We start from the raw sequence: 25,249 nt of genomic DNA on the forward strand, positions 1-25,249 counted from the left end.
CCCACACTTGCGGGGTAAGGTAAAGCAGAAATAATATCGACTTTTACCTTGTCAACCTCTATACCTCTGGCCGACACTACATGCCCTAAAACAATGCCATGATCTACCATGAAATGACACTTTTCCCAATTTAACACTAAATTTGTCTCAATGCACCTCTTCAAAATTAAAACTAGATTATCCAGACATTCATCAAAACTATCTCCATATACACTAAAATCATCCATAAACACCTCAATAATCTTTTCTACATATTCAGAAAATATACTTACCATACACATCTGAAAATTTGTTGGGGCATTGCAAAGGCCGAAAGGCATCCTCCGATATGCAAATGTACCAAAGGGGCAGGTGAAGGTAGTTTTCTCCTGATCCTCTGGTGCTATTGTGATCTGAAAATAACCAGAGAAACCAACAAGAAAACAGTAATAGACACGGCCAGCTAACCTTTCTATCATCTGATCAATAAAAAGTAGAGGGTAGTGGTCCTTTTTTGTCACAGCATTCAGACGCCGATAGTCAATGCACTGGTGCCATCCTATAGGTTTCCTCACCGGGACCATCTCACCCTCTTGGTTCTCTTCAACTGTTACTCCCGCCTTTTTTGGGACTACTTGTATTGGGCTCACCCAGGGACTATCTGAGATGGCGAAAATGATCCCCACTTCTAGGAGTTTAAGTATCTCCTTCTTCACCACTTCCATCATCAGTGGGTTCAATTTCCGTTGTGCATGCCTCACTGGTTTTGCATCCTTCTCAAGCCGGATCCGATGCAAGCATAAAGAGGGGCTAATTCCCTTGATATCTGCTACATTCTACCCAATTGCCTCCTTATGATCCCGAAGAAGACGAATTAGTCTGTCTTCTTGCCCTGGTGACAGGTGTGCAGATATGATGACTGGCAGTGTCTCATTGTCCCCGAGAAAAACATACTTCAAATGCTTTGGGAGAGACTTGAGCTCCAACTCAGGCCCCTGCATAATAGAAGGCAACAATTTTGCCTGAGTTTCTGGTACAAAAACAGAAGTAAACTCATACCTAGGAGAAATTGGTGGGAGCGAATGCAGTGCTCCAACAGCCCGGTATAACTCATCACTCAATTCTACATCAGGAGTTGCTCTCAACTCAAGATGTTTGGCTAATGCCACCGTCAGTGCATCAACCCCATCCAATTCAAATATTTCCTGTACAATGGGCTCGACAACACTTAAAGCATAAACAGAGTTAGTCTCATCTGGGTACTTCATCGTTTCAAAAATATTAAAATTTACAATTTTCCCATCAAACTCCATCGACAAAGTACCTTCATTTACATCTATTTTTGTCCTAGTAGTGCTTAAAAATGGCCTACCTAACAGAATAGGAGACGAATTTAGTGCCCTTTCATCCCCCATGTCTAGGACATAGAAATCTGCAGGAAAAATTAACTCATTAACCTGTACCAAAACATCTTCAACTAACCCTTCTGGGTAAGCATTGGTACGGTCTGCAAGTTGGATTATAATGCATATGCCTTTTAACGGACCAAGATTTAGAGAAGCATAAATTGTCTTAGACATAACATTAATTGACGCCCCCAAATCCAACATTGCTTTCCTAATTGGAGTACCTCCTATCTTGTAGGGAATGGTGAACATATCTGGGTCTCCACATTTTGGTGGGAGTTTTCTCTGGAGTATAGCTGACACGTTTTCTCCCACCGCCACTCGTTCATCTCCCCTTAACTTCCTCTTGTGGGTGCACAAGTCCTTCAAAAATTTAGCATACTTCGGTATCTGCTTGATTGCATCCAACAGGGGAATGTTGATCTCCACTTTCCGAAACACATCCAATAGCTCTTTTTCCTCCTCTACCTTCTTTATCTTTTCCAACCTGCAAGGAAAAGGGGGTAAGTTAGAGCTAATAGTGAGTGGAGAGGTGGAAGTTACCTTAGGATCCTCACGAACACGTCCTTCCACCTCAATTTCCTTTTCTATCTCCTCCTCGCTTTTGCTTTTTGAATTTTTCACTTTAGGCCCTTCCAGCTCCTTGCCACTCCTTAGCGTCATGGCACTTACATTCTTGGGATTCACCTCAGGCTGCGATGGCAGTTTCTCATAAACGTGGGACTCCAAACGGTTAATAGCGGTTGCCAGTTGGCTTATCCGAGTTTCTTGGTCTTTCTTGTCCGCTTTGATCTCCTGATGAAGCTGAGTAGTAGTTGTGGCCAGGCTTTTGACTAGGTCCTCCAAGGAGCTTCCTGAATTGGAGGATGAGCGTTGAGATTTTGGTTGCCAAGGTTGGTGGAATCCTGGTGGACGATTCGGGAATGAACCTTGTTGCCTGTTCCCATAACTGAGATTGGGATGGTCTCTCCAACCGGGGTTGTATGTGTTGGAATACGGGTCATACTGCCAGCGGGGCGCGGGCACGCCTCCGGCCATATTTACCTGTTCCGCCCCGTCCTCTTGCAGAATGGGGCACGAATCCGTGCAGTGGTCCATGCTAGTACAGATTCCACACACCTTCGCTCGCGGTGTGTCTCTCATGGCCAATTGCCTGACAGCAGACGTCAACTCTGACAGTTGCTGCTGGATGGATGACGTCTCTGCCTCATTGACTCTACGGGTAGGATTGCTCTCACGGAAGCCGAACTGCTGAGAGTTTTCTGCCATGGCTTCAATAAGGTCCCACGCTTCCCTCGGTGTCTTGTTCGCCAGGGCTCCTCCACTCGCAGCGTCAATAATACTCCTGTCAGTTGACTGGAGTCCCTCATAGAAGTACTGGATCAACAGTTGTTCACTAATCTGATGCTGTGGGCATTTAGCGCACAACTTGTTGAATCTTTCCCAAAAATAGTACAATGACTCCCCGGAATACTGCTTGATGCTGCAAATCTCCTTCTTCAAACTTGCAGCCCGGGACGCGGGAAAAATTTCTCCAGGAATTTCTTTTTCAATTGTGCCCACGTGGTGATACTACCTACAGGCAGGTAGTATAACCAATCATTCGCTGCATCCTTGAGAGAGACGGGGAAGGCTCTCAATCTTATTTGCTCCTCAGTGACCCCAGGAGGTTTCATGCTAGAGCAAACTATTTCGAATTCCTTGACATGTTTGTGGGGTTCTTCGCCAGAGAGACCATGGAACGAAAGCAAGAGCTGAATCAACCCCGATTTCAGCTCGAAAGAGGTATTTTCAGCCAGAGTTGGGAACGTGATGCACAAGAGCTGATGAGTCAGGTCTGGGGTAGCCAACTCCCTTAATGCCTGGGTGTTGGTCATGCTAAATTCGTTTTCTACTGACTCGTTTGCAAAAGATAAGTACCTTTCTTTTCGTCTCTTGGTTTCTTGTCTTCGCCTACGCGCTGCCTTCTCAACCTCAGGATCGTATATTAATTCACCTGTGCGAGAGGAACGGGGCATAAACTAGCAAAAATACCAAGAAAATAAAATAACAAGAACTAAATAAAAAAAACTGAATTCGAAAAGAAACAAATAATTCTGATGCCAGTCCCCGGCAACGGCGCCAAAAATTGACAGGTGCCGAACCTGTGCAATCATAATAAATAAATCCTAACTACCACCTGAAACAGTCAGTAATCAATTCGAGTACTGGAGCAGAGACTCTAGGTGTGCAATGGGTTACTTGATTCACCCTGTTCCCGAAGAGTTTGCTTAATCCGATATACCTGAATTAATTATTTAACTGAATTCCCTAACTAGTAGACAGTGGTAAGCAGGGTCGTCTCCTCAGAGACTGGAGAGATATTTGTTTCTTTTCAAATCAAGATTAATGGGGGGTTTTGGTATCAAATGCCAACTGAACAAATTAAATGCAGAAAATAATTAATTAAAAGGAATAACTGAAAGAAAACTCTAGCCAAGGGTATACTTCAGAAATGGTTCATGCACTGATCATTGATGCAGAAATAATTTCAACATTTATTAATAGATTGGTTATAGTTGTCTCGCACGCGCTAAACAACCAACCCTTCCTTAATTTATCGATAGCTAAGGTACGACCGTTAGCTATTTCTCTAATCCAAAAACAACCCTAGGTACGACCGTAGGATTTAATTTCTAAATTACATTAGTAATTAGAAAGGCCCAATCCTAACCAACAAACACGCTACGAGGGTTCATTCAAGCCAGATCAAATATTCCCCTGACACAAATCCAATTATGCCAGTTGCTACTGGGATAGAGCTAACGAACAATTACGAATTCAATTACCCATATATAGCAAAATAGCCTGTATAAACAATTAATTATTGCGCACTAACCAATCATACATAAGGCTATAACAATTAGAAACCGGAAATATATAAATATTAATAAATGGAGGAAATAGTTAAAATAAATTCGATCTCACAGTAATTGCTGAACCAAATCGTCAGTAGTCCCCTTGACTAGAATTAGGGGTTTAGTTCCCCATTAGTGAACAGGCCGCGCGTACAAGGTAGGGAAGGGTCATCGATGCTTTCTTTCTTTTTGGTGTTAGGCAAGCATATGAGGAAAACTTTCAATTGCTTGATTTCTCGGTCAAGACTAATCACAAGCCACGGAATTTCCAAGTCAACAAGAGATGCAGAACCAATACGAAGTCAACAATAACGGCTCATATTGGTCCCTCACAAAGCAAACATACGAGAGAAAGGTTTCAATTGCTTCTTTTGATCTTCCAATTTCGGTCAACCAAATCTTGAGTTTTCAAAGTTCACAAAAGATGGAAAAGGAAAAAGTACAGAAGTCAAGAATGGTGGCCCCTCTGTCTCTGCTGCTTTTTCCTCTACAAAGCTGCCGCCCCTCTCTGTTCTTTTTCTTTTCCCCTACAAGCTGCGGCACCCAGTGTCATTCAAAAGCCAAAGAAAAAAAACTCCCTCCTGACCTAAGCCGCGCGAGAGATAAATACAATCCCCCACAATAGCCGTAAAATTGTTACTTGTTTTAAAATTGCAGCCGGACTCCCTAGAAATATATTAAAATAAAATCTATTACAATTAGGTTTCTTCAACTTCTCAAACGGGCCCCACGTCCGATGAATCTTCTAAAAGTTGAATTTAAACACTTTTCAGCAACCATTCCTGCAATTAGCACCAAAACAAAATATTAGTAGAATCTACCCAATTAACGAAAATATTTAGTCAATTAATTGTGCAATAATGCCCAAAATACCCACTAAAATGCAACCTATCAAACTGAAATAGCAGTATTAAACTAGAAAAAAAAGAAATATAACATAGCACCATACAAACCACTATTATCATCAATAGCAACCGATCAAAACAAGAAGAACTAAAAAAAATTGATAACTATTTATAAAATGACATAAAGTAAATAGCAAATGAATTAAAAACCTAGAATACAATTCAAATAATGCCAAAGATAACATTCAATTATTGATATCTAGGGAAAGACAAACATTGTTATTGGCAATAATATAGTAATGCTTCATTTGTATTGGTTTGAGAAAACTAAGTCCATCCATCAAGTTAGAAGTCATCTCTAATGATAAAATAAAAATTATAATAAGAGTAAACTTAAAATGATATCCAAATTGTTATTGGTTATGCTCAAAATACCCTTATTTTTTCTAATGATTACATATATTTATTGCATTTCAATATTAGTGAATAATGGAAGAGGTTATGAAACGCAAAACTTTAAAATTAAGTAAATTTCATTTATGGTGACAATTGTAATTAAATAGACTTAGTGCATTCCAATAATTGATAATAATGATAGTGGTTATGGATTAAAAGTTGGCAATTAAAAAATAAAACATTGCAATATATAAAAAATTAATATTAAAATTGTTAATTAGCGATAATTCTCATTCCAATTACATGATTATCAGAAAAACGATTATTAAAACCAAAAATATTGTACTCATATGAAAAAAGTAGACTTGTTGCTTTTGCTCCGCATTGGATTGTGCTAAAAATATGCATAAAAGAAAAGAAAAATAGAAAAACTCCAACTATCTCTATCTATAAAATTTTAATTGTCAGAATGTATAAGCTAAAAAAACTTTACGTGTGGATCATTTATACTCCATTATTGATAAAAATAAAATTAACATAATACAAAGAATTCAAATTACATGTATGTTTATTTTTCTAACTTAATTATATTCTTCATTTATAAAAAATTGTAATGATTGTGGTTTATGTGCAATAGAATCATGAATATACAATAATTTTGGTAAAACATGATATTATCAATATTTGATATGTTAGAGTTCAAACTATAAATTAAAAGGTGTTTGGTTCATAATTCCAAATTCAATCCTAAGGGAGTCAACTACATTGGAATGCTTTTTGTCTCCTTTCATTTAATAAAGTTTTTAAAAGTAACTAGCTTAAAAAATAAATACCATAAAAATGCTATATTATGATATTGATTACAAAATTTTATTAAAAAAAATTTAGTATCTAAAGAATAATATATTTTAAAATATTACAATCACGTGCAAAGTACGTAAACTATTACTAGTGTTTCATAAGTATACAGAGGTAGCTCTTCTAACTTGGCTCGGTCCACAGTTTTGCTAACCATGTTTTCCACTTTATACGCAGCTTCAAACAAAGACACCTGATCATCTTGGTCTTTACTTGTTTATGAGTAGGTGGTAGGTGAATGCATAAATATAAATGACAACACATGAGAAATTAATTAAGTAGAGTTTGAGCATATTAAAGTGAGTAATGTCAACTTTGTGCTTAGCCCACCATTTCCAACAAAAATATAGAGAGACGGCAATAAATAAAGATACTGCAACCACTGTGACTGCAGTGACTGCTTTCGTATCCTTCTTTTTATCTGTATTTCAAGTGTTGAAAGCATAAATTCAGAATTTTCATTCAAGGAATTAGGTAATAAGCCTTCATTTTAGTCATTTTGATACTGATGCGACTGCCAAAGATGCGACTTGGGCTGAGCTGGGTGAGTTGAGCAGATTGGGGCTGATCGAGCTGATGGGGGGAGAGCGAGTGAGCTGCCCTATCAAGAAAAGCGATGGCGGGACTGATGTCGCCGGAATAGCTCCGACGATCAAGTCAACGAGAGCTTGAGAGTAAAGTAACAGTATAGAGTATTGTAGATGGCGTACCTTATGTCGTCGTATGAAACTACATTTATAGGCTTGCGGGTAGTAGTTTTCATATAGGAGTCGGAGTTCTCTAAGATTTGGAGTCTTTCTAGAATTTCGTGTAATACTCCAAACGGTCCAGAGGTCACGGCCCACTAGGCCCACATGGCAGAGAGGCAGCGGCGTCGGGCGAGCTGGTGCTCTCCAGCCAACCTGGCTTATCCGAGCTGGCGGGCCACCATGGCCTAGCTGACACGTGGCGACTGTCAATTGGCCCCATTACACTCGCCCCCCTTTGAGTCTAGAGTCATCGAAAGGTCGCATGAGTCTGGATCAAATTTTGGGGCAACGGGTCAGTTTGGAGCAGAGCCCACGATCCCATGATTGCTGTCTTTATCTGAGTAACTGACACGTTTGTTCATGTAACTGGCACTTCAAGGGTCATGTCCCATTATGATGGCGGTTGTCAACAAAGGCGACGATTTTCTAGTAATAAATTTGAAATTTTAATTCGGGGCTTTTTGTCTTCCTGCTTGGGTGGTCTATAAATAGACCCCACCAGACGTCACTTTCAAGTTTCCTTTCTCATTTCTTCTACTTCCAAATTTCCATCAGCGCGCACCACGCTTAGTGAGTTCGTTCGAGAGTAGCGTCCCCTTCTAAGCACCTACCGGCTCTTCTTCCTTATCTGCTAGTAAGTTCTCTTTTCCTTTTATGTCATCTTCTTCCACACACTCAGGCATCACTAGTTCAGCACCTAGGCGTAGAGTAGTCTGACCTGCCCCAATAGAAATAATTTCTTCTTCTTCTTCTAGCTCCTCTTCTTCCAGCTCGTCTGACTCTGAATATCTTCCTTCTCCCATTCGTTCACCAATCCGAGCCATGAACCCGTCCAACCAGCCTACCCAGCCTATTGAGGGAGCTGCTGTTCAGGGTATTCCCCTGGAAGCAGCTCCCATAATATCAGGGTAGGAACCTCTGGGGGGCATGGCATCGACTTTGGGGAAGTCAAGGTAATACCACCCTCCTAGATCAGGCAAATGTAGACGAGCTGGTAGAGAGGTATGATATCCCTCCTTAGTTCAAGGCCAGGGCCACCCAACTTGGTTAGTACGCCAGCTGACCTCCCCCAGGCATTATGGCCATCTACAGAGATCAGCTCATAGTTGGTCTCCGCCTTCCGATTCCTCACTTCTTTTACCAAATTCTGACCTTCTGGGAATTCGGATAATCCAACTCGTCCCTAAGGCTGTTCGGTCGATCCTCGGCTTCTTTATCTTGTGCCGAGTTCTCGAGATCCCCTATTCCTTAGACCTGTTCAAGTCATTTTTTCAAATGAAGGTCTGCGGTCCGGTCCATGGTTGGTTCTACTTCGCTCGTAGGAGCGGGGGGGGAGTTCTCAACCCGTGAGCTGTTCTCGAACGCTTCTTCCTTTATTAAGGGCTGGAAGGCCTAGTTCTTCTATGTGAAGAACAAAGGCTTTCCTCCCTTGACCTGGAGGGAGGAGACTCAGGTGTCTGACCCCATTCCTTCGCCCCTGCCAGCAGCCGAGCTGAACCGCCTGATTAGTTCGGGAGCTCGGTTGAAGGTGAAGGAATTCAACAACGTCCATCTCTGGTCCGCGGGGCTGATTCGAGCAGGGGTGAATGACCCTACTCTTGATCTTCGACCTCTCACCCCCGAGGAGCTGGCAGCTTGTAAATTCTTGATCTCATCCCCCATTCCTCCTTCTTTTTTATGAGTTCAACTATGTTGTCCGAACTGACCTCTCCTCTTTGTCCTGTAGTGAAGAGATTCTCCCAACTGTTGAACATAGGGAGAACTGGCAGTTCGAGCACGCCTGCTGCTGAGCCCTCCACCGTTCCTGTTAGCGTGGCTGCTCCTTCTCCACTAGTGCCTATCCTTCAGGTAGCGGCTCGGTCGTCTCCTGTAGAGGAGCCCAAGAAGCAAAGAAAGAAGACGACAGCCAAGAGGGCCCGTACTAAGGTGACTTCTCCTCACGCCCAAGAAGGGCAATCCGCCGCTCAGCCCGGGTATTACGGAGTAAACACCGCAGAGCAGCAGGCCTCGTCAAAGTCACTACCAGCCATGTGGCGATGAAGGAACGTGATTCCTCTGAAATCACCATCCGATCTGAGCGCACACTCGCACCCCCTGCACTTCTGTCCGAAGTGGGGGTTGTCGGTGAATAATCGAGCCCAATTTTCAGAGACAGCTCGGGAGATCCTTAGGGGCACAGTGCTCCCACGCGACACCACTTCAACCAGTTGGCGTCCAACTCCGAACTGCTGGAGAGCTACTACCTCAACGCGGCTCAAATAATCCTTTGAACTAACTGTACTTTGTCGTATTCTGCATTTGGCTTGTCCTGACCTTGTGCTTAATTTGTAGCTTAACGTTACTGGCGCCGAACTATCGCAGAGGTATGAGAATATGGGCGAGAACTTGTTTCAAGCCGATGCGGCCAAAAACAAGTTGTCAACCCAGCTCGAGGCTGTCGAAACTGAGCTGGAGTCCATGAAGAAGCAACTCGCCGAATCCCAGGCCGCCTGCGAGCTGGAGAAGAAGAAGACGGCCAAGCTGGGCACACAACTAGAAGCCGAGCAGAAGAAGTCTGCGGAGCTGCCTGGTCAGATTGATGCTGCTCGTGAGGAGGGTCGCCAGCTGGGCGTCAAGGACTTCAAGAAGTTTGAGGATTTCATGAAGGATCTGGTCATTCTTAACGAGCCAGTTCTGCAGGTGAGGTATACACAAGCTATGCATGACGTGCAGTCTCTGAATTTGCCTAGATTCGACTTAGGCAGATGGCCTGATTACAACCCACAAGCAGTTCACCAGATCGACAGGTTCGTGGAAGGCTACGCGCATGGGCACGACCTGGCCGCGCTGGTTGTAGACCCCACCCTACCTATGACCTTCACTGAACCCAAGCAAGAGCAACAGGAGGAGAATTAGGTAGTGTTTAGTACAGATATAGATAGGGCATAGAGTAGGGTAGGATCCGAACTGGCCAACTCGCTTTTGTATGGCCCCCCTTTTTGTACACCTTTTTGAATTGAAATAAATGATCTTTTTAATTAAACTTTTAGCAAAAAATCTTACATTTCGTCGTAAGACCTAGATACATTCTTAAACGTCACGCGACCCGCTTTCTAATCAGCTCGAGTCATGCGCGAGCTCTAACGAAAAAGTTTTAAATTCGAATTGCGCCAGGTGCGTGGGATTTCATCCCCATTAGGGTGAGTTAGCCTGCAGTACCCAGCGCGGTTAGCTTCTTTTACCACGTAGAGACCCTCCCAATTCGTGTCAAGCTTGCCTGTGCCCATAGCTCGGCCACTGCATTTCTCCGCAGTACCAGGTCTCCTAATTTGAATGCGAGATGCCTTACTATGGCGTTGTAGTACCGCGCGACCTGCCCTTTGTACTTTGCTATTCTTATGGCAGCTTCTTCTCTTTGCTGCTTGAGCAAGTCTAGGTTGAATCGCATCTCTTCCTCGTTATTCTGGGCCACGAAATGCTGCACCCTACTTGAGGACACTCCAATTTCTGTTGAAATTACTGATTCGGTCCCATATGTTAGGACAAAGGAGTTTCCTGGATAGCCGTCTAGGGGTAGTCCGGTAGGCCCACAGTATAGTGGGCAGCTCGTCCACCCATTCAGTTCGCGCAGATCATATCCGCGTCTTGAGGCCATGTAAGATGGTCCTGTTGACATTTTCGACCTGTCCATTAGCTTGTGGGTGCCCCACAGAAGTGAAATGTTGCTGAATTTCGAGCTCAGAACGCCACTCCTGGAGGGAATTGTCAGCAAACTGTCAGCCATTGTCCGAGACTAGGACTCGCGGTATGCCAAATTGGCATACTATGTTCTTCCAAAGAAACTTTTAGACCGACCTGCTATTGATTGTGCTGAGTGGTTTGGCCTCGACCCATTTAATAAAGTAATCAATTGCTATCACCAAGTGCTCATAACTTCCTGGAGCTTGAAAAAATGGGCCCTACAGGTCGATTCCCTATTGGAAAAACGGCCATGAGCTATGAAGGGGTACTATCTCCTGAATTGGGGCGTGATGAACCGAGGCGTGCAATTGGCATGACTTACATCTGACTACCAGTTCAACCGAGTCCCGGAAGATGGTAGGCCAATAGTATCCAGATAGCATTCCCTTCTTGGCCAGAACTCTCGAGCCAACGTGATTACCATAAATGCCTTCATGCAGTTCACGCAAGACATAGCTTCCTTCCTCTGGCGTTACACACTTTAGCCATGGCTGCAAGTAAGACTTCTTATATAGTACTCCCTCTGTGAGCACGTATTTTTGTGATTTGAAAAGGACTTTGCGGGCCTCTGTCCTACTCGCAGAGAGCTTTCCATTGGCTAGGTACCGGACGATGGGGTCCATCCATGAGATTACTATCTGAATGACTGCGGTGTCTAACTGCTCATAGGCCCGTCTTTTAATGACCTCCACCAGCACCTCCCTATTTTGTGTGCCAAACGAGGTAAATGCCAGTTTGGACAAGGTGTCAGCTCTCTTATTTTGGCTCCGTGGGATCTACTCGAATATGAACTGCTTGAACTGACCCCTCAGCTCGTGTGCCTTGATGCCATATTTCCTCAATGGTACTTCTTTGATCTCGTAGTTTTCTCATACTTGGTTTACTATTAGCTGCGAATCGCTGTAGACTTTTATTGATTCGGCCCCAATTTCCGAGCCATCTCCATTCCCACGATCAGAGCCTCACATTCAGATTCGTTATTGAAGGCTCTGAAATCGAATCTCAAGGGGTAGGCCAGCTCTTCCCCAGTAGGGCTGATTAGGAGGAGCCCCGCTTCACATCCTTCTTTGCTTGATGCGCCGTCTACGTACAACGTCCAGGCCAGATCAGTTCATCCTGTAGCCTCTTTAGCCTTTTTGGCTTGGGCAGTCTCTCTAGCCTGTTCGGTCTTGACTGCTCCTTCAGCCTGTGCGACCTGGGTAGTCTCTCCGGCCTGTTCGACCTTTGCTACCTCATTGGCTTGGGCGACCTCGATAGCTTCTTCGACCTGCAAGGCCCCGACTGCTTCTTGGGTCTGCATAGCATTGGCAGTTTCTCCAGCTCGTCTGACATGTGTGACCTCGGCAGCTTCTTTGGCCATCCTGGCCTCAACTGTTTCTTTGGCCTGGTTGGCTTTAGTCCCATGCGACCCGAAGGAGACACCCTCTGATACGGTCCTCGATCAACAAGTTTCGAAACACGTAGCACATTTGTCCAAGGATCTAGCGAGATTGTCCAACACTTGGAATGCGAAACCTAGAACCAAAACTGACGACATGAATTGATTGAAGGTGGTAGAACGACGACTTCAATTGAGGTGATATTCTAGTGGATAGCTCAGTAGAACAATCAAGGACATTCGCAAGATTGCTCAAGAACGCTTGCCAAAAGCAAATAAAGGATCGACTGCTCTCAATAATTTGAAGAGAATCGAACCAGAATTTTATTATGAAAATTGTCTACCTGTTAACCGTACAAAGTGAGCCTTTATATAGGCTAAGAGGCTAATGAAACCCTAAGAAACTAGCTAAGGAGGGTCGGCCACTCCTTGGACAAGGTGGGCCGGCCCATGACTCAAATAAAATAATCTAATATAACTCTAAACAATTGAACCTAACACTAAGGCCTAGAGCCTAGTCAACCATTCCCACATGGGGGTCCACTCGACTCTTCACGGGCTCTCTTCGTGGGTTTGGATCATCGTGTAGACAACTTGATTATCACCTTCCAAGCCTTCAATATCCCGATGGACTCCTTGTTGGTCTTGAACATTTCGCACAAGAGTTTGAAGAGACTCCTTGAAGCACTTGGTCCGTGCACGTGTGACTAGGCTCAATGGGACTCGAACTGGATCATTACTTGGCCTAAGGTCCGTGCACACATCATTCTCCTCTACTTGAGAAGGATTTGTCCTCAAATCTGGATCCTCCTCACCAAGGAATGGACTCAAGTCTGTGACATTAAAAGTCGCGCTAACATTGTATTCCTTGGGCCTTTGCTGGATGGTCATCAGGTAAGCAGTGCTTTTGGAGAAGACTCGCGACGAAACGAACTGAGTTGCTAATAGTCGCGCGAGCTGGTTGAAAGACCGAATTGACCTGGGAGGCAGCCCCCGGAACTACTGACGTGTCTTCCCCTCCAAGAACATTGGGAAGGTCTTGCACCTGATCGCGTCTGCGGCCATTTGTAGGCGCATTTGTGTCAAAAATGCGAATAGGTGGTCCTCCGGATCCGTGGTCGCATCGTAGGATTTCATACTCAGTATCTTCAACTTCGTGGGCAGTGGATAGCTCTCAATATCGGGCACGAAGGGAGAGGCAATGTACCTGTCCGCCTCAGGGTCCAAAAGTAGGTCCAGCTCATCCTGTACCTGGTATTCCTCTTTCCGTGGGGAGAGCTCTTCCTTTGAGAACCTTCGGAAGGGCTCCAGGTGCTCAGTTCGGGTGTTCTTGTGAGAAGGCTCCACGACCTCGATCTATTCACGTGTGAGCTCCCTACGCGCCCGCTTTGGCCGGGGGTTAGGACTCCCTGTACGGGACTCGGACAGCCCAACTCCTTCCACCCCTTGGGCCTTAAGCTTCTGGTCACGATGGCCTCTCGTCTGCTCTTTGAAGTAGTCCATGATTGCCTCAAAGGTAGATAGGTTTTCCACCAGTTAGCTGTTCAGGCGAGATTCGTGAGAGCCCCGTCCCTTCGTCTCCTGGAATTGGACCCCGGGGGGGGATTCTAAGGGCCGCTTTGCTCGTTCCCCTTGGATCCGTCAGCGTTCCTCTGGGACCTAGTTCTTGGCATGGTTTGCAAGAGAAGAATTACGTGTTTCCCACAGACGGTGCCAATTAATGCGATTGTCAAAGACGAGACCCGAGCTGAGCGGATTGGGGCTGATCGAGCTGATAGGGGGAAAGCGAGCGAGCTGCCCTGTCAAGAAAATCGACGGCTAGGCTGATGTTTCCGGAGTAGCTCCGACGATCAAGTCAGCGAGAGCTTGAGAGTAAAGTAACAATATAGAGTACTGTAGATGGCGTACCTTGTGTCGTCGTATGAAGCTACATTTATAGGCTTGCGGGTAGTAGTTTCTATATAGGAGTTGGAGTCCTCTAGAGTTTGGAGTCTTCCTAGAGTTTCGCGTGAATACCCCGAACGGTCCGGAGGCCGCGGCCCACTAGGCCCACATGACGGAGAGGCGGCAGCGTCGGCCGAGCTGGTACTCTCCAGTAGACCTGGCTGTTCCGAGCTGGCAGGCCACCATGGCCGAGCTGACATGTGGCGACTGTCAATTGGCCCTACTATAGATACCTTTTTGGTAGAAACACAAGCAAATTTCATCATAACTTCAAATAGATCCAAAAAAAATGTGAGAATTATCAGTTCTGGACTTTTGGATTGATTGAAAATTTATTTAAAAAAAAAAAAAACTGGGCACAAATCCTTAGACATGTATAAGCAATTAATAAGTGAAACATGTAACTATAACTAGTGTATAGAAGATATATCTTACCAAGTTCAGAATAAGGTACGCGTATATACAAGTCTGCCTCATAGGAGAACTGCTGCACATCGATTAGGCTGCCACGCCAATGCATACATCCTATCCCTTTGTAATATGCATAAGCTGTGCAAGAGCAATTTTTCAAGCAAGAACCACCACACGCTTCTTCTGAGAATACTACCAGCACAAGGAAATCTGGAACTTTCATGTTTGGGAGTCTCACAAATCCATTTTCTTTGGCATCTATACTGGAAGATTGATTTCTCTCACATTTCAACAATTCCTTTCTTATGCATCCACCACTCCAATTTTCTCTGTTCCATTCCTCTTCATCTCTTGGCTTAAACCCTCGCAAACACGTACAAATTGGTGACTGTAGACGATTGCAGCTTCCAAAAGGTCCATATTTGCCATAAATATCACATTGGCTTTCTAGACTTGACCACGTTACACTCCAATCTCCTTTACCAATTAAGACCTTTGCCTGTAAACACCCTGAGGAATTCAATGCGTAGTAGAACAGATCCGGATTATTTACAGAGTTGTAGGTAAAATAAGTAGATCCTGAATTGTCCTCCACCAGATCAAATCGACTCTGATAAGCAGAACTCATGCCAGCTATTCCGATGAACGTATTACCACTCCGTGGACCACTGCGCCAGTGAGGTACATTAATCTCCCAAACAAAGAACTGTTGCGGCCGGAAAAGGTTAAGGCCTGCAGACAAATCTCCAATGGAAGGATCAGAAGGGCTTCTCCAGGAAGTTAGTTGGAGCTTCTCTTTTGCACCCGCACTTAATCTCATCTTTGGCACCAAAGAATCAGTAGGAATTTGGAAACTCTCCCACATCGTACTTCCATCTGAGTTGTCTGTCAAGACTAAGTTCCCAGTATCCAAAAGTTTGGCACTTGAGCTTGCCACAGACTTTGAAGCATTAGAAGACCATATGATCTCCCTCTCCCCATTCAAGATTACAAGGTTACCGTCTCCTGCAATTGTCAAAATTCCGGTAGAATCCTTAACAGGTTTGTCCCTGTTAGCCACCCATATAACAGTTGTTCCAGGAATATTATCGTACATGATTCCAACATAGCGATTACTGGCGTTTGCAGGACTAAAAAAACCCAACTTGAAGGTTTGCCCGGAGGATACTAAAGTTTCATGGTCTTGGACAGGCCTAGCAATAGTAATAGTGTCTATGGCGGTACAAACTGTTAAACAGCAAGCAAGTACAAGAACAAAAGATTCCCTCATTGAGACTGGAGATTCATTGTTTCTTTTTCTTGTCAGTGCTGCCATCAGAGTTAGGCCAGAGGAAGGTGCAGTCCTGGAGGAATTGTCTTAATGTTGGATATGTCAAATTCATTCACTCCCTGAAAGGAGTAACAAAGTAGGAGAAATAGGGAGTCCAAAATTGTGGCCGACCTTAATTGCTCCTCTGCCAAAATTTTTTGGTTTGCATAATCAGTCTCAACTGGTATAATATACATAATTATTTTTTTTGCGCTATTGATTATTAACTGATAGTGAGTTGTATTGTCTTTGCATTAGGGACGAGTTTGACATAGAGGCCAACTACTAGGAATTGAAATTGCAATTAATTCTCCCTATTTTAGTATTTTGTGGAGGTGTACTTATATGGGAGAGTTTATAAATGCAACCAGGAATAAAACTGTATGCGTTAGACAAAGTGTTAATGCTAATCAGAACCTAGTTAAACATGTCATTATAAAATTTGATCAAAAAAATTAAAGAAAAAAAAATAAAATTGATACCTTCAGAATGGCAATTGGTTTTTACTAGAACAATCTAAAGAAACACTAGTGAACAAATGATTTGGAAAACCCTAATTTGTTTGTTTGGATACCTCAGTATTCTACTAATCTTTGCCCATATTGCTGTAAAATGTGCTATCGGCCTACGACAGCTGTTATACTGACATCATTGGGGGAATGTATACCTTGTTCAGGATGTACAGTTTTTGAAGGACAAAATATGGCATTATAAGCTGGTAAGTTAGGACAAGGGATCTCAACTATTTCACTGTTAAGCATTGACAGAACATTGGACACGTTTGGTCTATCCTTGGCATGCTTCTGCACACATAATAGTCCAACATGGATGTATCTCAAGACCTCCATTTCAATGCACGGATCAAAAATTCTTGGATCGATTAATTTCACTGTTTCACCTGCATTCCACAGTTTCCAGGCCTGAAAATTATGAGAACAAAATGCAACTGAAATTAATCATGAGTTGTATAAAAGTGGAATGAATTTCGCATATGGGAATCGCCATGTATAGAAACTTACATATTCTACCAGGCTGTGATCATTCGCCTCGTTACCAAAGCTAGTGTTTCGCTTTCCACTCACAATCTCCAACAGCAGCACTCCAAAGCTGTAGACATCTGACTTTTCAGAAAACTTTCCTCTCATTGCATATTCTGGGGCCATATAGCCACTGCATCCCGTTATCAACAAGGGGTGAAATTGATTTATGCTTAAACTCAACAGAAATGGGAGGGGGAAAGAGGGGGGGGGGGGGGTTTTGGAGTTTCCATGATTGAACTGAGATAACTGGTACGTGCTTACTATGTCCCCGCAACCCTGTTCGTATTGTCTTGATCTTGGTTGCCTCTGAAAATTCTTGCTAAGCCGAAATCTGATATTTTTGGAATCAGCTCCCCGTCCAAGAGAATATTACTGGCTTTAAGATCTCTGTGGATAATTTTCAATCTCGAGTCCCTATGAAGGTACAAAAGGCCTCTGCAGATCCCTTCAATGATGATGGTGCGTCTATTCCAAGCAAGTAAATCATGCTTGCATATATCTGAAATCAGGCAGAATGTGAGTACAGTTTTATTGTTTAGTCAGACGATCATCCATCAACAATTCTGTAAATATGGTAGAAGACATCCTAGTAATCAACATTTCGGTACAGGAAATTATAACCAGCTAACCAAATAGATAGGCATCCAGGCTTTTGTTTGGCATGAATTCATAGACCAGCATTTTCTCCTCTCTTTCAACACAGCACCCAAGAAGTCTGACAAGATTTCGGTGTTGGAGTTTTGAAATGACCAGAACTTCATTCTTAAACTCCTCGATCCCTTGAGTCGAAGAGTTTGAAAGCCTTTTCACTGCAATTTCCTGGCCGTCTATCAGTTTCCCCTGCATATGTGTGCTACACTATTATTGAGTTCTTTACAGTCCAAACTGCATAAGGTTCTGCAAAAAAACGAACGAACGAACACTTGATATACCTTGTAGACTGAACCAAAACCACCTTTCCCAAGCTTGATTTCCACATGAAAAGTATTTGTTGCGTTAGCCAGTGTCTCATTACCGTACAGATGAAGCTGATCTTCACTGTCGCTGAGCATGTCTTTCATTCTGATGATTGTTTCACCTGCTTCAAATAGTGAAAGTTAGGTTTGTGCACCTTCTCCATATTGCCAATGCATGTAGGGAATATGTCGTGACTTTATCTTTGCTAATCTAGCGCTTTACCTCTATGATAAGGCAACCACTTCCATAAGAAATATGCAAAACCAGCAACGAACAAAGATATCACAACAACTATGCTAGCAATGACTGCTTTCTTGTGACTTTTGCTTTTGGTGTGATCTGCATTTCAGGTGGTTCAAAGCAGATTATGAGAATTTACAAGGAACTAGACATGTGCCATCATATCAAATTTTAGCATCATTTTGAGGTAGATTTGTGCAATAAATTATCAACACAGCTTAAGAAGATTTCACTACTCAGAGACTGGATCACATCCATATATACAAGATGCAAGTAATGAATAAGGGGCTGGAAAAATAATTACCAAGTTCAGAATAAGCCACACGCACATATAGATCTGTCCCATCAAAAGGGAATTGTTGTACATCTATCAAATGGCCACTCCAGTGCATACATCCAACGCCCTTGGGATATGCATAAGCTATGCAAGAGCAATTGTTTGAGCACTCATCACCACATTCTTCCTCCCTTATGAGGTTGAGGACGCCAACTAAGTAAGAGGAATCTGGAACTTTTACGTTATTGAGCTTTAAATACCCATCTGGTTTGGCCTCCTGACCACCAGATATGTTCCCCTGGCATTGCAGCAATGCCTTTCTTAAGCAGCCACCAGTCCAGTTTCCTCTGTTCCATTCCTCCTTGTCTCTTGGCTCAAAACCTTTCAAGCATGTACAAATTGGCGAACCCTGAGGATTACATATTCCAAAAGGGCCGCATTTGCTATAGACATCACATTCACTCTTTCGACTTGACCATGTTACCGTGGAATCTCCTAGGTCATTGTTCCAAACGTTCTCCAGGTAAATCCCAGAGGAAGTCAATACATGGTAGTATGTCAAAACAGAATCATTGAAGCAATCGTAGGTAAGGGATGCAGAATCTGTATTTTCATTCACCATATGTAACACGTGTCGACCTGAATACATGCCAGGAACTCCAATGAAGACGTTGCCATCCCATGGACCACTGCGCCAAAGAGGCTTACTCTGATCCCAAATGAAGACTTCTGGAATTCCTGGATGATCAAAACCTAGAGAGAAACTTCCAATAGATGGGTCGGAAGGACTTTTCCATGAGGTAAGCCGGTTCTTGTTCTTGGTGCTTGCCCCTAGTCTCATTTTGCAGACAATGGTGTCTGTAGGATGCCGAAAACTTTCCCATAGAATCATTCCATTTGAGTTGTCTCTCAGGACTAAGTTCCCAGTATCCAAGAGTTGTGCACTGCAATTTGCCACCGAATTTGAAGCATTAGAAGACCATAAAACCTTTTTCTGCCCGTTCAGGACCGTAAGGTTTCCATCTTCTGAAATGGAAAATATTCCTCCAGAATCATTCAAGGGTTGGTTTCTGTTAGCTACCCAAAGAACAGTCTGTTGAGGAAAATTATTGAAAATGATTCCAACATATCGATTACTAGTATTTGCAGGGCTAAAAAATCCCAATTTGTAGGTTTGTCCTGCGGAGACTACAGATTCGGGGTCACGAATCGGCTTAGTGATTGTAATGGTATCATTAGCTCTGCAATCTTCTGTGCAGAAGCAAGCAAACAGGAGTAGTAGAGGTACTAAGTTTGTAAGTTCCTTCATTCTCCTGCTGCAGAGAAAATGGTCTATCATTTTTTTGCAAATAACTTCTGAGTTTCGACACTTCACATTTGACTCCTTTCTCTTTCTATTCAAACCGCGTTGCTGCTGGATATTTCTTGATGGCAAGTTTTCCTTCATTCACCCGCAACAATTCAGATAGCTGGACATATGCATTCATGTTTCAAAGTCAACATTTAGACCCCATGATGGCACTGTATTTATGCGACAAAAAAATTTTATAAAGTGACAATCTCACGAGACGGGATTCAACTTCTATAAAGCAAAATTGGAGATAATAATCGCGGAAATTGGTTCAAGGAAAAAATCTACACTTATATTCGTCTTTGTGGGTCCTTTTAGAAGTTGTGCCCTTAACCTCAGGACATACAGGACAACGACAGGAAGATAATGAGATCAAAGAACATTTTGGTTTTTGTTCTTTTAGCATTCCAAGTTTGTTGAGAAACACACACCACTCATTAATTTATAAGTTGTTATTCTCAATAGCATCCAGACAATTAGCCATTCTTTGATTTAAGGTACAAAAGGCAATTTGAACCAAAAAATTCATTGTTCGACAAGGAATGGCAGCATAACCGAATTTTTTTTTCCATTACCCTCTAAAACAACATCAATGTGCTTCACATCTTCTGTGCACTCGAAAGATGAAAAACACTTACCCCCAAAAGGAAAAAAAAACATGTATTGGGATGTGCTATCTGCCTTGAACACCTGTTAGAGTTGCACCATTCACAGAATCTGTGCTTTTTTGAGGACATCCGGCTGAAGCACCCAATCTTCCTATATAAGCTGGTAAATTAGGACGAGGAAGGTCTGCAATTTCACTATTCAGCATTGACAGAACAGTTGAGACATTTGGCCGATCCTTTGTATATTCTTGCACGCATAGTAGTCCTACATGTACGTATCTCATGACCTCCACTTCGATGCATGGATCAAAGATCAACGGGTCTATCAAATTTGTTATATCATTTCCATTCCACAATTTCCAGGCCTGAAAATTTTGGCAAGTTGATGAATTTTGGAGTTCAGAGATTGAAATGTTAGAAATGGAAATGAATCTTTAGAATTGCAGTCCTAATAAAGAAACAAGCTTACATATCCTAAAAGGCTGAGCTCGTACTCATCATGGTAAAAGCCTGTGTTTCTCCTTCCACTTACAATCTCCAATAATAGCACTCCGAAACTGTAAACATCTGACTTTTCTGAAAATCTTCCCTCCATTGCATATTCAGGGGCCATGTAGCCACTGTTATCACATAATTTGGGGACGTAAGAACAAAGTTAATCTACGGAAGTTGCATTATAGGATATAATTTTAGCAGTATGTGCTTACTAGGTTCCTACAACCCTGTTGGTATTTGCTTGATCTTGGTTGCCGCCGAAAATTCTTGCTAAGCCGAAATCTGATATTTTTGGCTTAAGCTGGTCATCTAAGAGGATGTTGCTTGCTTTTAGATCCCTGTGAATAATTTTCAATCTTGAATCCCTGTGAAGGTAAAGGAGGCCTCTTGCAATCCCCTCAATGATGCTAATGCGGGTGTTCCAATCAAGTAAACCACGTTTCGATGGCTCTGAAAAGATCAGGAGGACTAAAATCATCATAGGTTTATGAAACTGTGTTGGGTTCCATAAAGAAAGACGGTTCTATGGAACTTTAGTAACCACATTGGAAAAAGAAACACCAGATTGACTAACCAAAGAGATAGGTATCCAAGCTCTTATTTGGCATGTATTCATACACAAGCATTTTTTCTTCTCTTCCAACACAGCAGCCAAGAAGTCTAACAAGATTTCGATGTTGAAGTTTAGAAATCACCATAACCTCATTCATAAACTCCTCAGTTCCTTGACCAGAAGATTTTGAAAGCTTTTTCACAGCTATCCCCTGTCCATCTGATAGCTTTCCCTGCAGTTACATAACCGTTACATTTGCTGTATTCAACCATAGAAAACACCACATGCAGCTGAGGATGTGTACCTTGTAGACAGGGCCAAAGCCACCTTTTCCAAGCTCACTTTTTGGTTCAAAATCATCTGTTGCATTAGCTAAAGTTTCGTAACTATAAAGTGGTAGCTCTTCAAGCTTGGGTTGCTCCAAGTTGTCGCTAAACAAGCTTTCGACATTATATACTTCCCCTGCTTCAATTAATGAAATCTGATCTTGTTTCCCTGTGCTTATCATGAAATAGTGCTTGGTAAATTTATGATGAGGAAAAACAATGTCTGAAAAATGAAGCTAAAATCAGAGTAATACCCTTCCGCTTAGCCAGCCACTTCCAACAAAAGTATGCAGACAATGCAAAGGATAAAGATGCTGCAATTACTGAGGTTGCAATGACTGCTTTCATGTCCCTTTTCTTGCCTATAAATGTCAAAGTTTCAAAGCATCTTCAGAAAGCTACTATCGAGAAAGAACTAGCCAAATGCAATTCTATGTCATTTTGACTTTCTTGTAGAATCTATAGAAAAAATGTAAAAAGAAGTGAAGGGGATTTGATAACTTAGTTACATTCCAAAATATAGCCTTGATCGAATTCAAATCCTATTTGAATGCAGAAGCAGAAAGTAAAATGCTACATTAAGAGTACAGAGTTACTAAAACATTGTAATAAGAAGTGTCTTACCAAGTTCAGAATAAGGCACACGTATGTATAAATCTGCCCCATCAGAAGAGGGAAACTGCTGTATATCAATTAAGCTTCCCGTCCAGTGCATACAGCCAATGCCTGGATAAGAGGCATAAGCTAAACAGGAGCAATTATTTGAGCACTGAGTACCACATTCGTCTTCTGAAGTTGCGACCCATTCAGCCAAATCTGGAACTTTAGTGTTTGGGAGCTTCAAGAATCCATCTTGTTTGCCCTCAGAACGAACAGAATTATTTCTCTCACATTGTAGCATTGCCCTTCTTGTGCAACCACTAGTCCAGTTTCCTCCTTCCCATTCCACCTTATCTCTAGGCTCAAAACCTTGCAAACATGTACAAATAGGTGAACCATGGGGTTTGCAGCTTCCAAAAGGTCCACATATGCCATAGACATCACATTGACTTCCTTGGCTTGACCATGTAACCTCCCAATCCCCTTTTCTATCTGATAAAACTTTCTGCAGTACAGACCCTGAGGAACTCAATTCAAGGTACAACAAACCACTATCATTTGAATACGTGAAGGTAGCAGACACCAATCCTGCATCATCCGTTACCAGGTTAAAACCATTTAGATAAACTGGATCCATGGCAGGAACTCCAATAAAGACATTGTTGTTCCATGGACCACTGCGCCAATAAGGTTTATTGTCGTTCCAAATGAAGAGTTGTGGAATTTGCTTGGCTTCAATACCTAGGGAGAAACTTCCGATAGATGGATCAGAAGGACTTCTCCAAGAGGTCAATCGTATTTTCTGGCCTTTCGTACTTGAACTTAATCTCATCCGCCGGAGATATGAGTCTGTCGGAATCTGAAAACTTTCCCACAGAGTTCTTCCACTGGGATTGTCTGTCAAAACGAAGTTTCCAGTATCCAAGAGTTGTGCAGTAGAATTTGCCACAGAATTTGAAACGTTAGATGACCATAGTATCTCCTTCTGCCCATTCAAGACCACAAGATTGCCGTCTCCTGAGATTGTCAGAGTTCCTGATGAATCATTTAATGGTCTGTCTCTATTAGCCACCCATACTACTGCAACTGCAGGAACATTGAACATGATTCCAACATATCGATCACTACTATTTGCAGGACTGAAAAATCCTAATTTGAAAGTCTGGCCTGAAGAAACTACAGTTTCGGAGTCCTGCAGAGGCTGAGTGATTGTTATATAATCCACCGCTGTACAAGCTTCTAAACAGAAGCAAGCAAGCAGTAGAAAAAGGGATCCCCTCCTTGGTGATTGAGAAGTTATCATTGATGATGAACAATCTAATAATCTAACTCCATTTCATTCCCTCCACAAATTGTTTATATCTGGGAATCTAATAGGGCAATACAAGATTTTTGCATTCTTCCTAGATATTTAGACCAAGTCATGCCATAAGAAAATTAAACCCAAACGTGGCTCTTGTCATATTCATGAAGCCGTCATGCATGATGAAATCCATGTGTTTGATTATGATAAACTAAAGGGCAAATTACATTTTATCCCCGTGGTTTAGTCTCTTTATTTTTTACATAATCCTCCTATGGTTTCAAAAGTTATACATAACCCCCTCATAGTTTGGATTAAAGTGTCAAAGTGACGGAAATAGTCATTTGTAACGGAACTTCTAAAAATGTCGAAATTACCCTTATAAATACATGACACACTAACCCCCTTATGATTTAATATTTTACCATAAAATCCTCTTATGGTTTTAAAAATATACACATAACCTCCCTTAATTAATAAATAATTTTCAACTTTATATAAGGGTATTTTTGACATTTTAGGTGATTCCGTTACGAATAATCATTCCCGTCACTTTGACACTTTAATCCAAATCATGAGGGAGTTATATATAACTATTGAAATCATAGGGGGTTATGTAATAAATACTAAATTCTGGGGGATAAAGTAGAATTTACCCTAAACTAAACTTTTTTAGAGCTTTATCAGTATTTGAGGGAGGTAGAGTCAGCTTAATATTAATATATTGTCCCAGTTGACTGCTCTATGACTCTGAATCAAGCTCACCACGCGGCTTAAACTTGAGAGTCAGTTACCATTTGTCCGCCGTCATTATTGCAGCTGACAAGTCAACTCAATAAACTAAACTTTAGGTAAAATCCTATAACACAGCAAATTGCTCCCGAGACCAACCTTTGGCGCTTGCAGTTGGCTCCGTAAAGCTTTACTATCTGAATCAGTATCGCCAATAAAAGCATCAGAAACTATAACAGCGGATAGAAATGTTGGTATAATTAATTTTACGGAAGGGAATTTCGCCATTTTCATCCCTAAACTTTTACATTAAAATCAATTTCGTCCTTTATGATTTTTTTTAGCTAATTTAGTCCTTCGACTATTTTGAAGTCTCTAATGTAGGACTTTTGCGGCAGCGACACCACATTTTACATATTCCCTACCACCGGTGATGGGTATATCTGTCTTTTTAAATTAAATTCTTCAATTTAGACGGACTTTGACCATAGTTCTTCTTCTCCGATGAATTTCACTGAAAATTTTATCTGGATTTATTAGAAACTTGCACAAACTCTCTCTCACACACTCAAATCAAAGAAACAAAATCCACGAGAAAAACATTAGAAAACTGAGAACCAAAAGGAAAATTGAAACAAAATTTGAAGGAGAAATCTTTCTCATACACAATTTTAAATCTACTCACCGGCAAGCTCATTTTGTTTGGTTCTGATTCTTCAATCCTTCGTTCATAGTTGCTAGCAAAGACACCACCAATTGTCACTACCTACCCGCTTTCATCTGTCAACTCTCTCATGACTAGTCATCATTCATTTTTCACCTTGAGTTTCATATGAACTCAAAAGAATCTCTCCAAAATCCTTGCGGAATCTTAG

General features: G+C 42.2%; 4 protein-coding genes across 9 annotated transcripts; all 4 read right to left on the reverse strand.

Annotated features, from left to right (window-relative positions):
• Positions 1 to 815: 815 nt before the first annotated feature.
• LOC140014245 (uncharacterized) lies at positions 816 to 3,262 on the reverse strand. Its single transcript, XM_072064684.1, has 3 exons — positions 2,966 to 3,262; positions 2,017 to 2,792; positions 816 to 1,872 (listed from the first exon to the last, which is right to left on the reverse strand). The coding sequence occupies exons 1-3, from the start codon at positions 3,260 to 3,262 to the stop codon at positions 816 to 818; spliced, it is 2,130 nt and encodes a 709-aa protein (XP_071920785.1).
• Positions 3,263 to 14,078: 10,816 nt separating this feature from the next.
• LOC113708876 (G-type lectin S-receptor-like serine/threonine-protein kinase At1g11300) lies at positions 14,079 to 15,898 on the reverse strand. The gene is made up of 2 exons (XM_072064685.1): positions 14,608 to 15,898; positions 14,079 to 14,440 (listed from the first exon to the last, which is right to left on the reverse strand). The coding sequence occupies exons 1-2, from the start codon at positions 15,896 to 15,898 to the stop codon at positions 14,079 to 14,081; spliced, it is 1,653 nt and encodes a 550-aa protein (XP_071920786.1).
• A 469-nt stretch (positions 15,899 to 16,367) lies between these two features.
• LOC113708872 (G-type lectin S-receptor-like serine/threonine-protein kinase At1g11300) lies at positions 16,368 to 20,535 on the reverse strand. 4 transcript variants are annotated; one of them, XM_027231544.2, is made up of 8 exons: positions 20,396 to 20,535; positions 18,434 to 19,875; positions 18,112 to 18,228; positions 17,865 to 18,010; positions 17,562 to 17,772; positions 17,194 to 17,431; positions 16,912 to 17,062; positions 16,368 to 16,812 (listed from the first exon to the last, which is right to left on the reverse strand). In XM_027231544.2, exons 2-8 carry the CDS (start codon positions 19,851 to 19,853, stop codon positions 16,510 to 16,512), a joined length of 2,586 nt encoding a protein of 861 aa, XP_027087345.1. In that variant the 5' UTR covers positions 19,854 to 19,875; positions 20,396 to 20,535; the 3' UTR covers positions 16,368 to 16,509. The 4 variants fall into 4 exon arrangements, with proteins under 4 accessions (XP_027087345.1, XP_071920882.1, XP_071920883.1 ...); XM_072064781.1 differs by having other exon boundaries at positions 18,434 to 19,927; positions 20,396 to 20,534; XM_072064782.1 differs by lacking the exon at positions 18,112 to 18,228.
• LOC140014276 (G-type lectin S-receptor-like serine/threonine-protein kinase At1g11330) lies at positions 20,225 to 25,195 on the reverse strand. 3 transcript variants are annotated; one of them, XM_072064789.1, is made up of 8 exons: positions 25,060 to 25,195; positions 22,364 to 23,356; positions 21,994 to 22,101; positions 21,718 to 21,908; positions 21,435 to 21,645; positions 21,073 to 21,310; positions 20,835 to 20,985; positions 20,225 to 20,730 (listed from the first exon to the last, which is right to left on the reverse strand). In XM_072064789.1, exons 2-8 carry the CDS (start codon positions 23,169 to 23,171, stop codon positions 20,431 to 20,433), a joined length of 2,007 nt encoding a protein of 668 aa, XP_071920890.1. In that variant the 5' UTR covers positions 23,172 to 23,356; positions 25,060 to 25,195; the 3' UTR covers positions 20,225 to 20,430. The 3 variants fall into 3 exon arrangements, with proteins under 3 accessions (XP_071920890.1, XP_071920888.1, XP_071920889.1); XM_072064787.1 differs by lacking the exon at positions 25,060 to 25,195 and having other exon boundaries at positions 22,364 to 24,479; XM_072064788.1 differs by lacking the exon at positions 25,060 to 25,195 and having other exon boundaries at positions 20,591 to 20,730; positions 20,860 to 20,985; positions 22,364 to 24,479.
• Positions 25,196 to 25,249: the final 54 nt, after the last annotated feature.

The sequence above is a fragment of the Coffea arabica genome, chromosome 9c (assembly GCF_036785885.1).
Source record: "Coffea arabica cultivar ET-39 chromosome 9c, Coffea Arabica ET-39 HiFi, whole genome shotgun sequence".
NCBI lineage: Eukaryota > Viridiplantae > Streptophyta > Magnoliopsida > Gentianales > Rubiaceae > Coffea > Coffea arabica.

Excerpts from the sequence above, each read along its gene's own strand:
- LOC113708876 (XM_072064685.1), bottom strand. The coding sequence starts at position 15,898 with ATGGCAGCACTGACAAGAAAAAGAAACAATGAATCTCCAGTCTCAATG. Across the intron at positions 14,441-14,607 it reads CGTACCTTATTCTGAACTTG|TTATGATGAAATTTGCTTGT; the intron begins GTAAGATATATC and ends ATCTATTTGAAG.
- LOC113708872 (XM_027231544.2), bottom strand. The coding sequence starts at position 19,853 with ATGAAGGAAAACTTGCCATCAAGAAATATCCAGCAGCAACGCGGTTTG. Across the intron at positions 18,011-18,111 it reads GTGGTTGCCTTATCATAGAG|GTGAAACAATCATCAGAATG; the intron begins GTAAAGCGCTAG and ends TATTTGAAGCAG. Across the intron at positions 17,432-17,561 it reads CCTGGATGCCTATCTATTTG|ATATATGCAAGCATGATTTA; the intron begins GTTAGCTGGTTA and ends GCCTGATTTCAG.
- LOC140014245 (XM_072064684.1), bottom strand. The coding sequence starts at position 3,262 with ATGACCAACACCCAGGCATTAAGGGAGTTGGCTACCCCAGACCTGACT. Across the intron at positions 2,793-2,965 it reads ATTGGTTATACTACCTGCCT|CATCAGATTAGTGAACAACT; the intron begins GTAGGTAGTATC and ends AAATGCCCACAG. Across the intron at positions 1,873-2,016 it reads AGTGGCAAGGAGCTGGAAGG|GTTGGAAAAGATAAAGAAGG; the intron begins GCCTAAAGTGAA and ends TTTTCCTTGCAG.
- LOC140014276 (XM_072064787.1), bottom strand. The coding sequence starts at position 23,642 with ATGATAACTTCTCAATCACCAAGGAGGGGATCCCTTTTTCTACTGCTT. Across the intron at positions 22,102-22,363 it reads TGTGCCTTATTCTGAACTTG|GCAAGAAAAGGGACATGAAA; the intron begins GTAAGACACTTC and ends TGACATTTATAG. Across the intron at positions 21,646-21,717 it reads GCTTTGGCCCTGTCTACAAG|GGAAAGCTATCAGATGGACA; the intron begins GTACACATCCTC and ends ATGTAACTGCAG.